The 16095-nt window shown below is 33.0% G+C and overlaps 1 protein-coding gene and 1 pseudogene across 1 annotated transcript in view; one reads left to right on the forward strand and one right to left on the reverse strand.

Moving 5' to 3' along the window:
* LOC143382350 (mannosyl-oligosaccharide 1,2-alpha-mannosidase IA-like) overlaps positions 1–16095 on the forward strand; it is a 108802-nt gene that overhangs the window by 27029 nt on the left and 65678 nt on the right. The window contains exons 4-5 of the mRNA XM_076836393.1: positions 2626–2722; positions 9803–9921. Coding sequence (XP_076692508.1) covers positions 2626–2722; positions 9803–9921 — 216 coding nt within the window. The remainder of the gene's footprint in view (positions 1–2625; positions 2723–9802; positions 9922–16095) is intronic.
* Positions 8927–9433, reverse strand: LOC143382134 (dnaJ homolog subfamily B member 6 pseudogene; annotated as a pseudogene).

Here is a 16095-nt window from a genome sequence, read left to right on the forward strand (position 1 = left end):
TTGGTGTTGCTGAGGCTGGCTTTGAACTCCTGCTCCTTCTGCCTCCACCTCCCGAACTGCGGGGATTATAGGCATGTGCCTCTGTGCCTGACACAAGGTTGTTTTGATGGTTTTAGCATTCTCATTGTGTTCAGATATCTTATGAAATTTAGCATTTTATAAATAATATAGAATAGAATCCATTTATAATTTTTCTACAGCATAATCAATTTTAAGTCTTTAGTTAATAAGAATCTTTGCTTGTGCAAATCTTTTCATAAATAAGTAAGCATAATAACTATTTTTAAGGAGTTATTATGGTACCTCTAAACTATACAACACATTAAGAACATATTTCTTCCAAAGAGTCTCTATGAATTGAAGAATGGGGAAAGATTTACCTAAAAATTTTTTATATTTATTTAGTCTAGGACTTACTTACAGATAAAAGAGAGTAACTGAGGGAGGATCAGTATATTTGAGATGAACTTTGTTGGTTAGAACTTATGATAATTTTGCATGGAGTTTGCACTTGTACAGCCTCTGAAGGAAAAGATTTTGTCAGAATATGATAGTATGGACAATATTTCAGAAAGCTTATTTATCTTAAAATAAGGCATTTAATTTAAATGGCCAAATATCTATTTGCATATATTCTAGTAATGGATATAAAAGGTTTATTAGATATTTTAAAGTTGGACTTATAAATTATTATAAAACCTGGAGCTTGATGGAGTGAAAATAGAACTGTACTCTAATTTTTACCTCATCTTTAGAGGTTTTGTTTTATATACAGAGACTGCTTAAGATACTTTCTTTGACAGTGTTGGAAGAACAGTGATAGATTTTTTTTAGATGCCACTACAATTTTTTGAAATAACTTTTCATATATATAATAATTTCAGATAAATAACCATGTGTGTTCAGGGGACCCCCAAGGTGACCCTGAGGCTCAGTGAATTGCTAGAAATACAAATAGAATTCATTTTACAGAATATTAACTGATTTTAGTTTGCTGAACTTGTAGCCTGTTAACTTTGCTAAGATCATTTACTGATTCTAGTGGCTCTTTTGTACATTGCTTAGGATTTTCCTTCTACATAGACATGTCCTATAGGAATAGAAGTACGTTCCCTTTTTCCTTATTTCTCTTTCTTGTCTTTATTGCACTGGCAAGGCCTTCCAGTACATTGTTTGAAAGAAATGCTGAGAAAGAACAAACTTGATTTGTTCTTGACTACAGGTTTAATCATTTAGTGTTTTATTATTACATATGGTGTGTTAGCAGTAGGTTTTTTTGAAGATGCTTTTGTTAGGTTGAAGATGTTTCCTTGTAGTTACAGCTTACTAAATTTCTGTTGTGAATGAGTGTTGAATTTTGTCAAATAGTCTGTATTTTTGTCTATACAGAAATGATCACAATTCCCCCACCCTCTATTTTGTTAATATGGTGAATTATATTAACTATTTTTTTTTAGTTCAATTAGTCTTCTAGTCTTGGGTTAAACTCTTCTTGCTCACGGTATGGTATTTTCCTTATCTATTGCTAATTTTTTAAAAGAATTTTTTTTCTGTGTTTGTGAAATATATTGCCCCGGAGTATATTTCTTATAAAGTCTTTGTCTATTTTAGATGTATGATCATGCTGCCTGCATTAAACAAATTGGAAAATGTTTTAATGAATAGTATGCTATTAAATGAATAGATTTTTGATACACCATAGCTAGTATTATATAATTCTGCTGATATATAATTAAATACTTTGTTACCGAACTTCTTGGGTTGTAAGAAACTCAGTTCAAACTAACTCATATAAAAATGTTTATTAGCCTAATGAATTTAAACTATGGATTTAGAATTGACTCAATTTAAGTATGTAGATATAATTGTTAGTAGTATGCATTTATCTCTATTTCCTTTTGCTATCTAGTTTTTCCATGTTAGGAGAGCTAGTCATTTTCAGCTCCAGGATTCTATATTATATAGACCTTGTGATCACAAAATGAAAGTCTCCCTGTTTCCCAGTGTCTATAATAGTATGTTTAAAAAGGATATGATTGTCCCTACTTAAGTCACATGAACCCAGTCACTCTGTCTAGGGATTGGCAAACTATAATATGTGTGCAAATTCTAAAAAACTGCCTGTTTTTGTTTTTTAAACAAACTGTGTCGTTTTGGTTATATATTATCTAGTACTGCTTTTGTGCTACCTCAGCAGAGTAAAGTTTTTTGACTTCTGATTGAAGGGTAAGAAATTTTCTCGCCATGCTGAATTAATTAGAGATAGAAGCAAAGCCCTGTGATTGACACCTCTGATACAGTCACAATGAGGGCAGGGTAGCTGTTTCAAAAGGATTGGCAGTTCTTAAAAGTAAAGAATGCCAAACACCTTGCTCCTCAAGAAAAATTGTTGATTACACATAATTTTTTTCTGTTACATAGATTAACATAGTTATGTATAGATTGAGATTAACATAGTTATGAGTTTTTTCACACTGATACAAGTGTTAATTGAATCATATGCTTATGTAGGGAGACCTAGAAGAATGTATAAGAATATGGTAATAGAACCCTGAATTACATGAAATATAAAAATAATGGTCTGCGAATATTTTAATTTGATGAATTATAATTTTTTCTTCTCAGATGATGAAACATGCCTGGGATAATTATAGGACATATGGATGGGGTCATAACGAACTCAGACCTATTGCAAGGAAAGGACATTCCACTAACATATTTGGTAAATTTACTTTTCTCTAATTACTGTTTCCATTCTCTGTTTCCATATTTTAAAACAAGATTAATTTTTTAAAAGTACTTTGTAAAATCTGAGTGTTTCTGTGGAACTGTAAACGTATATTTTTTTGCAAACATGTCAAGATTTAGTTCTAGTTACTTTGGAATGCTTAGTATTCCAAATACTATTTGTAGTTTTTCTTCTTCAACACAATACCATTTGTGTATGTAGAGGAAGAGGGAAGAGATAGGAAATTCCGTTAGTACTATATACATTGAAAAAAATAAAAGCAATACACCCAAAGTGGTTTGGTTGGTAAATTGAGTTATGTTGTAAATTCATAATTCTTAAGGAAAAATTAACAGTTTGTGTGTTAATGGAGGTTTGAGGAAGAGTTATATTAATCTTGAGTTTTGTTTTTCCTACCTCTTTTTAGCTCAGTTCACTTGTTGACCTTTTCTGTTTGTTGGTTATCCAATTTGACTGAACAGGTTTTATTAAACTCAAGTTTAAGTCTTGAGAATTGTTGATCTACTCCTTCTTGCCTTTACTCCTTATCCCCATTTTAAATGCTCTTTGATGTGATGGATTTTTTTTTTAAACAATGATAGGTGAAGGCAAGAAAATTTTAATGGGGATTAGAAGGTACTATACTTATAAGAAGGTACTATACTTCTATACTAGTCACATGCAATGAAGTTTCTTTATTAATCAAAGTTTATCTTCACAATAATTCCAATGACAGTATTTTTCCTTGTGACACTATGAAAACATTTTTCTTTTTTTTATTCCTGAGATTTTTATTTTTATTTGTTCTTTGGTTATATGTGATACTAGAGTATATTTTGAAGTATTTATACAAACATGGACTACTTCTTATTCTAATTAGAATCCCAGTCTTGTGATTGCACATGATGTGGAGATTCACTGTAGTGTAGTTATATATATACATAGGAAAGTTAAGTCAGCTTTATTCCACTGTCTTTTCTATTCCTGTTCCCCCTCCTTCCCTTCATTCTGCTTTATCTAATATACTGAATTTCTGTTCTTCCCCTCTCCCCCTTGTTGTTTGTTAACATCTACATATCAGAGAGAACATTTGACCTTGGGATTTGGGGATTGGCTTATTTCGCTTAGCATAATAGTCTCCAGATCCATCCATTTTCTGTTAAATGTTATAAAGTTTTTTTTTTCTTATGGAAACATTTTTTTCTAATGCTGTAATTTGCCTCATAATGTGTGTGTGTGTGTGTGTGTGTGTGTGTGTGTGAGTGAGTGTGAGAGAGAGAGAGAGAGAATTACTGGGGATTGAACTCAGGAGAATTCAACCCCTGAGCTACATCCCAAATCCTTTTTTGTTTTTGTTTTTGAAACAAAGAACTTTGGTCTTGCTAAGTTGCTTAAGTCAGGGTTCAAACTTGGGATTCCCCAGCCTCAGTCTCACAGTAACTGAGATTATAGTTGTGCATCATTGTCATTGCTCGTCATCATGTAACTTGTTTTCTGTCAAAAATAAAATGTCTTAAAAATTAATTTTCCCTGGCTTTGAGAGATGATGTGGCAGAAGAGGAAAAAAAATCTCCTTTATGCAGATAATCAGTAACTACCAAGAATCTGATACTATATTTAATTTGGTAGCTGTCATTTAATGAAATAAAGTATATTTCCTTTGCAGAGGTTACGCGTTTAGAAGTTCCCATTGATTTGTAGATATCAGAAAACGAGACATTAATGTAAAAAAATACATTATACTTACTGGTTAATTAAATTAAATTCTTCCCTCAAGTATCCCTTTATAATAAGCTCAGTGGTTAGTTGAGCCTTTTTAAAGGATTGGAGTTTAAACATGAATTGAAAATAAGAAGTAAATGTTGATTTTCTACTTTTTTCAAACTATAGTTCTTAGTACATCTGTTGTATTTTCATGTATCTAATAGGTACTGGTTCTGATATTTTAAAGAAAGAGAAATATTAATTTTATCTCATGGAAAACATATATTGTGTGAAGAAAATTTACAGTGAAATGGTGGAAAAAGCAAAACCACAGTCTGCAGAATTTTCAGTAGTCAAAATTAGGTGTTTTGTCTTTCTAAAACTTTTTTAGTGCTTAATTTTTTTCCAGCCAAATAAGCTAAATGGGAACAGATCCTTGATTATGATTAGTCTTTTGTATGTAGTTGGTTTATTAAAGGATACGTTTTTAAAGTTTAAAACTTTGTTTCCTACTTTGTTCCTTCTTCTGCTTATCTCATATTCTCAGTGTTTGAGAATTTTTGTACATCTGTTTTTTTACCCTCCCCCCTTTTAATAAAAAGCCTTAAGGGAAGTGTAGAACTTCTCTGTGCCTCATTTGACATACCCAATTCAGTGTACCTGTATTGAACCAGAATCTTAAAAGTTAGCAGAAACTTGTAAAAGTCCATGTTCTATAACATAGGAACATATAAGTGGATATGGAAATTTTATTTTAGGCTACAGGGGAAAAATTGATCAAAAACAGGTTCTTTTTCCTAGCTTTGATTATTAAACAATTCTTTCATATTAGTAACTGAAATTAGTGTTCCTCTGACTTCTGTGTAATTCATCCTTGGCATCAAAAGATTCTTTATGTGGAGATAAGTGAAAATGCATATCAAAATGACTTAAATTAAAAAGCAAATGCAATCAATTCAATGAAGTCCTGAAACAGACTTGATTCCAACTAAACTTTTTTTCTTTAACTCTTTCTTTTATTTATCTCTTTGTGTTCATATCTTCACCTGGCTTATTAGCAGGATGCTTGCAGCATTTGAAATTTCATGTCTTCATAGTGCTCCATCTGTGGAAAAGAGAACACTGTAGAGAAGAAATAGTTTGGTTTTTTAGATGTTTCAGTGAAAGATTCATTGTTTCATGCTTTTTTTTAAATTGGGTCTTGTGCCCATGGTTGAACCATGTACTATACCTAAAAGGTAAAATATGTTCATTTGGTTTTGCCCAAATAGGACCTGCCCTTGAGGCACATGATTGAGGAGAGTTAGTACTGATACTAATTATTAAACCAGTGATAAGTAGAATGAATTCTTAGTTTTGTTAGGGAAGGGTCTTTTTTGCATTTAAAAAAGGAATTTTGAATTGGAAAAGAGTATTCTTTGACTTTGTAATGCTTTTTGAAAGGTACTTTTTATTTTTCATGTGCATTTATATAGATATTTAATTAAATTATTTTCATTATTTCTAACTTAACTAGGGTTTGATTTGCTAATATAGTGATGATTTTGGCTTTCTTGTTTTAGAGGGATATTGGTTTGTATTTTTCTTGAAGTATCTTTGTCTTGCTTTGGTATCAGGTTAATACTGGTCTTATAAAAGAACCAGTATGAAACTGTGAAGCACTTATAGTAATCAAAATAGTTTTTAAAAAAAGAAGAGCAGAGCTGAAGAATTTATATCACTTGATTTTAAGATTGGCTATAGAATTCTCATAATGAGGACAGTAGGATTTTAGTCTAATGTGAACAAAGAGATCAGTGAAACTGATCAACATACATTGTTAAGTGATTTTTAACAAAAATGATAATTCAGTGGGCAAAAGGATAGTCTTTCCCACAAACGGTGCTGGATCAACTTGAGGTGTACTTGGAAAAGTAATGAAATTTGACTCTTTCTTCAACATTGTAGAAAACATATGAGATTCTCATTTGTGACCTTTAAGTAAGTAACTTTTTTTTTCTTTTTAGAATATAGAAAATATTAACTATAAAATTGGAGAGGTATTGGGAACTGAATTAGAACAAATTATATTCCATGTTTTTATAGTTATGTCAAAATGAATCCTATTGTTATGTATACTTAAAAGAACAAGTAAAAACATAAAATTCATACCACAAAATAATATCTCCACTTATCCATTAAAATGTCTGAAATTTGAAAGACCCAAATATTGACAAGGATGGTGGAACAACTGGAACTGTCATATTGCTGCTGGGGGTATAAAATTGTGCACTCTGGAAAGCAGTTTGTTAGTTTCTTATAAAGTTAGACTTACCATATTGCCCAACAATTTGACTCCTCACTGTTTTCATCATACAATGAAATCAGATAGTTACTTTATTTTCTTTTTTAAAAAAATTTTAATCTTATCCTGTAAACATTTTATGAAAATAAAATATACAGACCAAAAGCACAGAAACCACAAATGTGTACAAGCTAATTTAACAAGCAGGAAGAGTCAGCAATTTACACTGTTATAGAAATAGATCACTATCAGTATCTAAAAGCCTACATCCCAGTCACCATTTCCTAAAAAATGATTATGATTATTCTGACATCTCATTCCATGTATTTTGCCACTTAGTGACATTTCCTTAATAGAATCATGTTGTGCCAATATTGATCTGCACTTTAATTATTCTGCTGAAAAATTGTATTTTTGAAATTTATCTATTTTTATGAGTAGTAACTTTTTTCATTATATTTGCATTTCAAAACATTAGCTGTTATTAGTAATGCTGCTATGAATATACTTGTACATGTTTTTTTTCCATTTTTATTATTGTTCAAAACATTACATAGCTCTTGACATATCATATTTCATACATTTGATTCAAGTGGGTTATGAACTCCCATTTTTACCCCGTATACAGATTGCAGAATCACATCGGTTACACATCCACGTTTTTACATACTGCCATACTAGTGTCTGTTGTGTTCTGTTGCCTTTCCTATCCTCTACTATCCCCCCTCTCCTCCCCTCCCCTCCCATCTTCTCTCTCTACCCCATCTACTGTACTGTACTTCATTTCTCTCCCTTGTTTTTTTTTTTTCCCTTTCCCCTCACTTCCTCTTATATGTAATTTTGTATAACAATGAGGGTCTCCTTCCATTTCCATGTAATTTCCCTTCTCTCTCCCTTTCCCTCCCACCTCTCATCCCTGTTTTAATGTTTATCTTCTTCTCATGCTCTTCCTCCCTGCTCTGTTCTTAGTTGCTCTCCTTATATCAAAGAAGACATTTGGCATTTGTTTTTTAGGGATTGGCTAGCTTCACTTAGCATAATCTGCTCTAATTATTTTCCTTAGTAAGTTATGTTTTTTCATTAATTTGTATTCAAAATTTATACATTAGATTTTAAGTCCTTTTTTCCCTATGTTTAATAAAGGTTTATGCAGAATAAGAGGTAGTCAGCCTTAAAATTAAAGTAGAAATTTATTCTATGAAACTTCTAGAATGTGGTACTTTTTAGTGGTTAGCTCTTTGAAAACTTTTCATTTTCTTCTGCTTTTTCTGTTAAGAATTTCTGTTTTTTTTCCTTTGATAAGTCAAAATAATGCAATATTTTCATAGAAACATCCCAATTCCATTTGTTTATTTTCCAAATTTGTTAAAACATGAATAAAATGAGCTTCTTATAATTATCTTTATTTTTTTCTGTATTTATTTGTTGTTGCATTTTTACTCCTTTTGTTTTGTATTTTGTTACTTGCTTTTGAAAAATTAGGTTAGAGGTAGATTTACCATGTGATTCTTTTCAAGGAACCAAATCTTTTGAATATATTATTCTGATAGTTTTCTTCATTCTAATTCATTAATTTCTGCCTTTAGCTTTTTCTAATTCTGCTTTGTTTCTTGGATTTATTGTTCTTTCTTACTTGCATGTTAAGTTCAAACATTTTCATTTGTTCCTTTATTTTTTTATTTTTTTTAAAACAAATGACAAAGACCCAGCTTACTAGCTTTTAAAAACTAAGCTAACATTACATAGTTAAACAATTGTCAAAACTTATACTAAGTTGCCAGCATTCATGTACAACGAGAAAGCCTTCTTAAATTTTTATTCAACTAGAAATGCATTACCATTAATATATTAATATCTTTAATTATAAACTACTGGAAAAAAATCCAGTATACAATCTTGTCCTAGCAGTACTCAAAAGTCAAGACTCACCTTGGATTACATTTATTAAAAAAGAAAAGTGCATATAGATACTGTAACAGTTTTAAAGACACACACACAAAATGGTCCTATCGTGTGGTCCCAACAATAAACTCAAAAAAGTCTGTGACAAATATGGGCTCAGATGAGGTGTGTATAAATAGATTAGATTAGATACAATTATACTGAAAGTTGAGTTTGCTTGAAATCTTTAAAAAAACAGTTCCTGTTAATGTTAAAATGGTGCATGTGTAGTTCAACATTTGTGTTAAATGTGGGCATTGAATTACTTATTATCCAAGTGTAGCACTATTTTTTTTACCGTTTATTGTTAAGGACTGTAACTGACAGTCTTCTTCAGTCTTCTACTCTTTATTGACCATTCTCAACATTTTGTAGTAATTTTTTATGCCATTCACTATTTTAATAGAAGTTGATATAGATTTGAAGTTGCCCATCCCACTACTGCCAAATAATGTTGCAAAGAATGAAGGGGTTGCCCGCTGAACTAGTGACCCAGATGAAGTCAATCGTGTATCAAATGAAGAAAATAATCCAGCTCTGAATAATAGAAATCCACTGAAAGCAAAGAAAAATGAGCATGCATCTCAGTTTCTGCTTCCTTGGGGACCCCCACTTTGGTTCCCAAAGAAGACTTTAAATCTGTGTTCAAAGAAGTTGAACAAAAATGAGTTTATTACACCAAAAAATTCTCTGAGGACATCATCCGGATTGTGGAATGTGAAACCAAACTAAAACAAAGTATCAAAATGACTTACACCTCCTCCTCCACCATTTAATCCTTCTTAGCTACACTTGTCATAGCTGTCATCTTGAACAACACTTGCCTTTTTAAATTAATTCTCCTTTTTATTTTCTTCTTTTTCCTATCTCAGTTAAGTAGATAGGTATCTTATATTCTGACCAGACAAAAATTAAGGAGAATTACACTTTCAGTTTTCCCTTATTTTCCTATTAGTTATCAATGTGCCATCTTTAGTAAAATATTGTAAACTATATTATCTATTCTAAGGGAATGGTGAACAGTCTTGGGTATTCTGTTTTGGTCCTTATAGTCTTTAATTTACTTTTAATATATACATGTAAAATAAAATAGACCTAATATGAAGGGGATCTTTTAATGAATTATTTCCCCTGCCCCAATATAGGAAGTTCACAGATGGGAGCTACTATAGTAGATGCTTTGGATACCCTTTATATCATGGGACTTCATGATGAATTTCTAGATGGACAAAGATGGATTGAAGACAACCTTGATTTCAGTGTGGTGAGTATACCGTTGATAATTAATCTCCTAGGTTGACTAGGAAAAGGCATATTTTTCTTTGCTGTAGAACATAGCAGAATATTTGTATTTTTCCAAAATTCATATATTGAAACATAATCATTAATGATGAGTCCTTGGGAGGTGATTGAGACATCAGGATAAAGCCCTCCTGAATGAAATTAGTGCCCTTATAAAATAAGCCCCTGGAGAGCTGCCTTACCCCTTCTACTTTGTGAGGACACAGTTAGAAGGTACTATCTATGAATCAGAAAGTGGGCACTCACCAGACACTGAATCTCTGACATCTATATCTTGGACTTCCAGAACTGTGAATTTCTGTTGTTTATTAGCTACTCAGTTTATAGTGTTTTGTTATAGTGGTGCCAGTGGTCTGTGAGGCTAAGCATGATAGTAGCAGTTTAAAGAAATGTTAATACTAAGTCCTCTTTCTTCTTTGGGGATCATCAGCTGTTACTTATTTTTTGCATAAAATACACACCTTTTGGCAGCATCTTTTTTTTTTTTTTTTTTACTTTTCTTGCCCTTATCATTTGAGGTATTGTGTAAGTGTGTTAGATCAATAATTGGAGTGGGGAAAACAATGAAATAGATACATCAGGATTTAAAAAGTGCTTTGTAAATAATAAGTGGGTTTTGGGTTTCTTTTTTCTTTAGAAAATATTTAATGATTTGGTACAACTCTAAGTTGTTATAATCAGGCTTACATGTATCCTTCCAATACTTTGCCTAGCACAATTAATTTTAGCTATGTGGCTCAGGAATTTTATTTATTCTTTTTAAACTTATGATAAAATAGTTATCTTATTGTAATATTATGAGGATTATTTGACATAATCTGATACATTTTGGATGCTTAGTGAAAAATCATTATTTTCATAAGACCAGTACCTAAAAGGCATGTGGGCTGTTTTGTCATATTCGCTGTTATATTCCATGATATTGCCATGTGTTTGCTGTGTTCCTTTTGACTCTAGTGTCCTTCACTTCTTCTCTTATGTTTTTTTCTGTGACACTCATTAATAGTTAAACTGTGATTTAAATCAGTATTTATTTCTTTTCTAATGATTTTCCTTGTGCTAACCAGAAAAAACCGTTTATCTTCTATTATGTTATTCTAACATTAAAAATGCTGGATCTATTTATTGACATATCTTAATTAGAATAATTTTATTATCTATTAGGTTTAGGTTTGGCTATGGGTGGCAGAAAAAGCTAAAATAAAATAACCAAAACAAGATTTTATTTCTATTTCATGCAAGTCAGATACTGAGATGAAAAGTCCAGGGCTGCTTCGGATAGCTCCTTGGATCATCAAGATCTTAGGATCCTTTGTCTCAATTGCTCTATTAACTTCAGTATATATATAGCTTTGACCTCATTGGTATGAGATGGCTCCATAAGACCCAGGATCTTATCTACCTTCCAGATGACATAAAGGAAGAAAAGAGAGGATAGATATGTAACTAATCTTTCAGAACACTTCTTGGGAGTTGGTTACTCTATTTTTGTGTCCATGCTATTGGGTAGATTTTACTCATATGGTTCCATCTAACTACACAAAAGTTGAGAAATGTCGTGCTTTTTTTCCCCCTTTGTAGCTAGGCAGATTGTTTTTGTATATCTAGTATATAAAATTCCTACTATAAGGCCGTAAGGATATATAGGAGATACGTGTGTGTATACATGCATATATGTGTGTGTGAGTGTGTGTTTATTTTGTTTTGTTTTGTACCAGAGATTGAACCCAGTGCCATCAACCACTAATCTATATCCCCAGTCCTATTTTGTATTTTGTTTAGAGACAGTGTATCAGTGAGTTGCTTAGCGCCTTGCTGTTGCGGAGGCTGGCTTTGAACTCACGATCCTTCTAGAGCTGCTGGGATTATAGGTGTGTGCCACCATGCCTGGCCAGCATATATTTTTTATTCCAAACCTTTTAAAGTTTTGCTTTTGTGTTTTATCTTTAATCCATATGGATTAAAATAGGCAAATAGGCAGCTATCAAGTGATATTAGCACCATTCATTTATACATAAATAACACCCTACTATTTATGTATGCCATTATTAGTCATATGTTGGTCATATTAATTTGTTCTTTTCCATTGTCTGTTTTACTTATCCCTTCTTCAATACTAAACTATCATAATATTTTTATAAGAAGGTTAATATCTGTATCTGAATCATAATATCTAATCTTGGTCCGTGAGGAAATTATTTTAGTTCTCATTTTTTTCTTTTTAACGTCTCTTGAAATTTTGATGAGGATTTCATTTAATTTATAGTTTAATTTGAAGAGAATTGGCATCTGTGTAATCTCAGATACTCCTGTTCATTTACATGGCAGCTTTATTATGTCTGATAATTTCCTTGAAAGATCATTGTACCAATCAGGGCTCGAAAAGGAAGCAGAACTATACCATTTTTTTTTAAATAGAGAATTTTTTGTTTAGAATTGCTAGCCAAGATGCAAAAATCCTCAATAAACTTCTGGCGAACCGGATACAAAAACATATCAAAAAAATTGTGCACCATGATCAGGTAGGATTTATCCCTGGGATGCAAGGCTGGTTCAATATATGGAAATCAGTAAATGTTATTCACCACATCAATAGGCTTAAAAATAAGAACCATATGATCATCTCGATAGATGCGGAAAAAGTATTCGACAAAGTACAGCATCCCTTTATGTTCAAAACTCTAGAAAAAATAGGGATAACAGGAACATACCTCAATATTGTAAAAGCAATCTATGCCAAGCCTCAGGCTAGCATCATTCTGAATGGAGAAAAACTGAAGGCATTCCCTCTAAAATCTGGAACAAGACAGGGATGCCCTCTCTCACCACTTCTGTTCAACATAGTTCTCGAATCACTGGCCAGAGCAATTAGACAGACGAAAGAAATTAAAGGCATAAAAATAGGAAAAGAAGAACTCAAATTATCACTATTTGCAGATGACATGATTCTATACCTAGCAGACCCAAAAGGGTCTACAAAGAAACTATTAGAGCTAATAAATGAATTCAGCAAAGTGGCAGGCTATGAAATCAACACGCATAAATCAAAGGCATTCCTGTATATCAGCGACAAATCCTCTGAAATGGTAATGAGGACAACCACCCCATTCACAATATCCTCAAAAAAAAATAAAATACTTGGGAATCAACCTAACAAAAGAGGTGAAAGACTTATACAATGAAAACTACAGAACCCTAAAGAGAGAAATAGAAGAAGATCTTAGAAGATGGAAAAATATACCCTGTTCATGGATAGGTAGAAGTAACATAATCAAAATGGCGATATTACCAAAAGTTCTCTATAGGTTTAATGCAATGCCAATCAAAATCCCAACGGCATTTCTTGTAGAAATAGAGAAAGCAATCATGAAATTCATATGGAAAAATAAAAGACCCAGAATAGCAAAAACAATGCTAAGCAGGAAGTGTGAATCAGGCGGTATAGCTATACCAGACTTCAAACTATACTACAGAGCAATAGTAACAAAAACAGCATGGTACTGGTACCAAAACAGGCGGGTGGACCAATGGTACAGAATAGAGGACACAGAAACCAATTCACAAAACTACAACTATCTTATATTCGATAAAGGGGCTAAAAGCATGCAATGGAAGAAGGATAGCATCTTCAACAAATGGTGTTGGGAAAACTGGAAATCCATTTGCAACAAAATGAAACTGAATCCCTTTCTCTCGCCATGCACAAAAGTTAACTCAAAGTGGATCAAGGAACTTGATATCAAATCAGAGACATGGCGTCTGATAGAAGAAAAAGTTGGCTATGATCTACATACTGTGGGGTCGGGCTCCAAATTCCTCAATAGGACACCCATAGCACAACAGTTAATAACTAGAATCAACAAATGGGACTTACTCAAACTAAAAAGTTTTTTCTCAGCAAAAGAAACAATAAGAGAGGTAAATAGGGAGCCTACGTCCTGGGAACAAATCTTTACTCCTCACACTTCAGACAGAGCCCTAATATCCAGAATATACAAAGAACTAAAAAAATTAGACAATGAGATAACGAATAACCCAATCAACAAATGGGCCAAGGACCTGAACAGAAATTTCTCAGAGGAGGACATACAATCAATCAACAAGTATATGAAAAAATGCTCACCATCTCTAGCAGTCAGAGAAATGCAAATCAAAACCACCCTAAGATACCATCTCACTCCAGTAAGATTGGCAGCCATTAGGAAGTCTAACAGCAACAAGTGCTGGCGAGGATGTGGGGAAAAGGGTACTCTTGTACATTGCTGGTGGGACTGCAAATTGGTGCGGCCAATTTGGAAAGCAGTATGGAGATTTCTTGGAAAGCTCGGAATGGAACCACCATTTGATCCAGCTATTCCCCTACTTGGTCTATTCCCTAAAGACCTAAAAAGAGCACACTATAGGGACACTGCTACATCCATGTTCATAGCAGCACAATTCACAATAGCAAGACTGTGGAACCAACCTAGATGCCCTTCAATAGACGAATGGATAAAAAAAATGTGGCATTTATACACAATGGAGTATTACTCTGCATTAAGAAATGACAAAATCATAGAATTTGGAGGGAAATGGATGGCATTAGAGCAGATTATGCTAAGTGAAGCTAGCCAATCCCTTAAAAACAAATGCCAAATGTCTTCTTTGATATAAGGAGAGTAGCTAAGAACAGAGTAGGGACTAAGAGCATGAGAAGAAGATGAGAGGGATGAGAGGTGGGAGGGAAAGGGAGAGAGAAGGGAAATTGCATGTAAATGGAAGGAGACCCTCAGGGGTATACAAAATTACATACAAGAGGAAGTGAGGGGAAAGGAGGAAAAATATAAGGGGGAGAAATGAATTACAGTAGAGGGGGTAGAGAGAGAAGAGGGGAGGGGAGGGGGGAGGGGGGATAGTAGAGGATAGGAAAGGCAGCAGAATACAACAGACACCAGAATGGCAATATGTAAATCAATGGTTGTGCAACTGATGTGATTCTGCAATCTGTATATGGGGTAAAAATGGAGCGCATATCCCACTTGAATCAAAGTGTGAAATATGATATATCAAGAACTATGTAATGTTTTGAACAACCTACAATAAAAATTAATTTAAAAAAAAAAGTATATACCTCTGTTCTAGAAAAGAAGAGTGTTCTAACACAGGCCAATTGTCGAAGATAAAGTTTGGGAGCTGGAACAACACAACATTTAAATAACTAAATGAAGTATGGCTGAAAAGATGGATCTGATGCAACAGGAAGCCATCCTTAGTGAAGACGTTGAGTAGAGGCCAGTTGGAGCAAAGATATCAATTGCGCAGAGGAACACAGGTCAGCTGCATTTCAGTCTTTCCTTCCTATAGTATTCAAAGACTACTGAACAGTATGTGATAGTTGGGAAATATATAACATTATTATATGAAACAAATACCTCAAATATTATGAGATATTTGGGGAAATCATAAGTATGAAATATTTTTAAAAAGAGAAGAAACAGAATTTATCCTACAGGAAAGGAGATAATTTTGGCAATTCTTCAAAAATTTTGTAGTAAAAAATCATTCAGAGACTCTGCTCCAATACCTGGCTGGAAATGGAAGTGTAAAGAATTTTGTAAATAAAAATAAAATCTCTAAATTCATTATGAATAGTATCAACTATTGGATGAGGAAAATATTTTAATGGGAGAAGAAGCCCAGGACAAGGAAATGAGAGGAAGAAAAAAAAATCACGACTTACTTTTAAAAATGCAACAAACGATTTGATCTGACCAAAAGAAGTTTCAAGATCCAAGCCAAGATAGAAGTCAAATGGACATTGAAAGCGAGCAATTGGACTTCCCACAGAGTTCCTGTTAAACTTCTGAGGCATCTGGCTGCCTGCATTAAGAAGATGGCTTTGAGAGGCCAGCCCTTTCTGCTCAGTTTATCTAGGGAGTCTGACCTTCCAATGAGGTATTGTCAGAAACTCATAATGATCATACCCCTTAGAATGAGGCAGAAGAAGTAATTCTCTAATAAATCGCAACTCAGTTTTGTCTTTAAGGAGAGGTGAATTTCTTTTTTAGAGAACGTCACATAGAGTAACGTAAGATCACAGATGGCCCTTATTCTACCTTCCACTGGTTCGGTTAGAAGGAACTGGTCAGTCTTAGCT

The sequence above is a fragment of the Callospermophilus lateralis genome, chromosome 16 (assembly GCF_048772815.1).
Source record: "Callospermophilus lateralis isolate mCalLat2 chromosome 16, mCalLat2.hap1, whole genome shotgun sequence".
NCBI lineage: Eukaryota > Metazoa > Chordata > Mammalia > Rodentia > Sciuridae > Callospermophilus > Callospermophilus lateralis.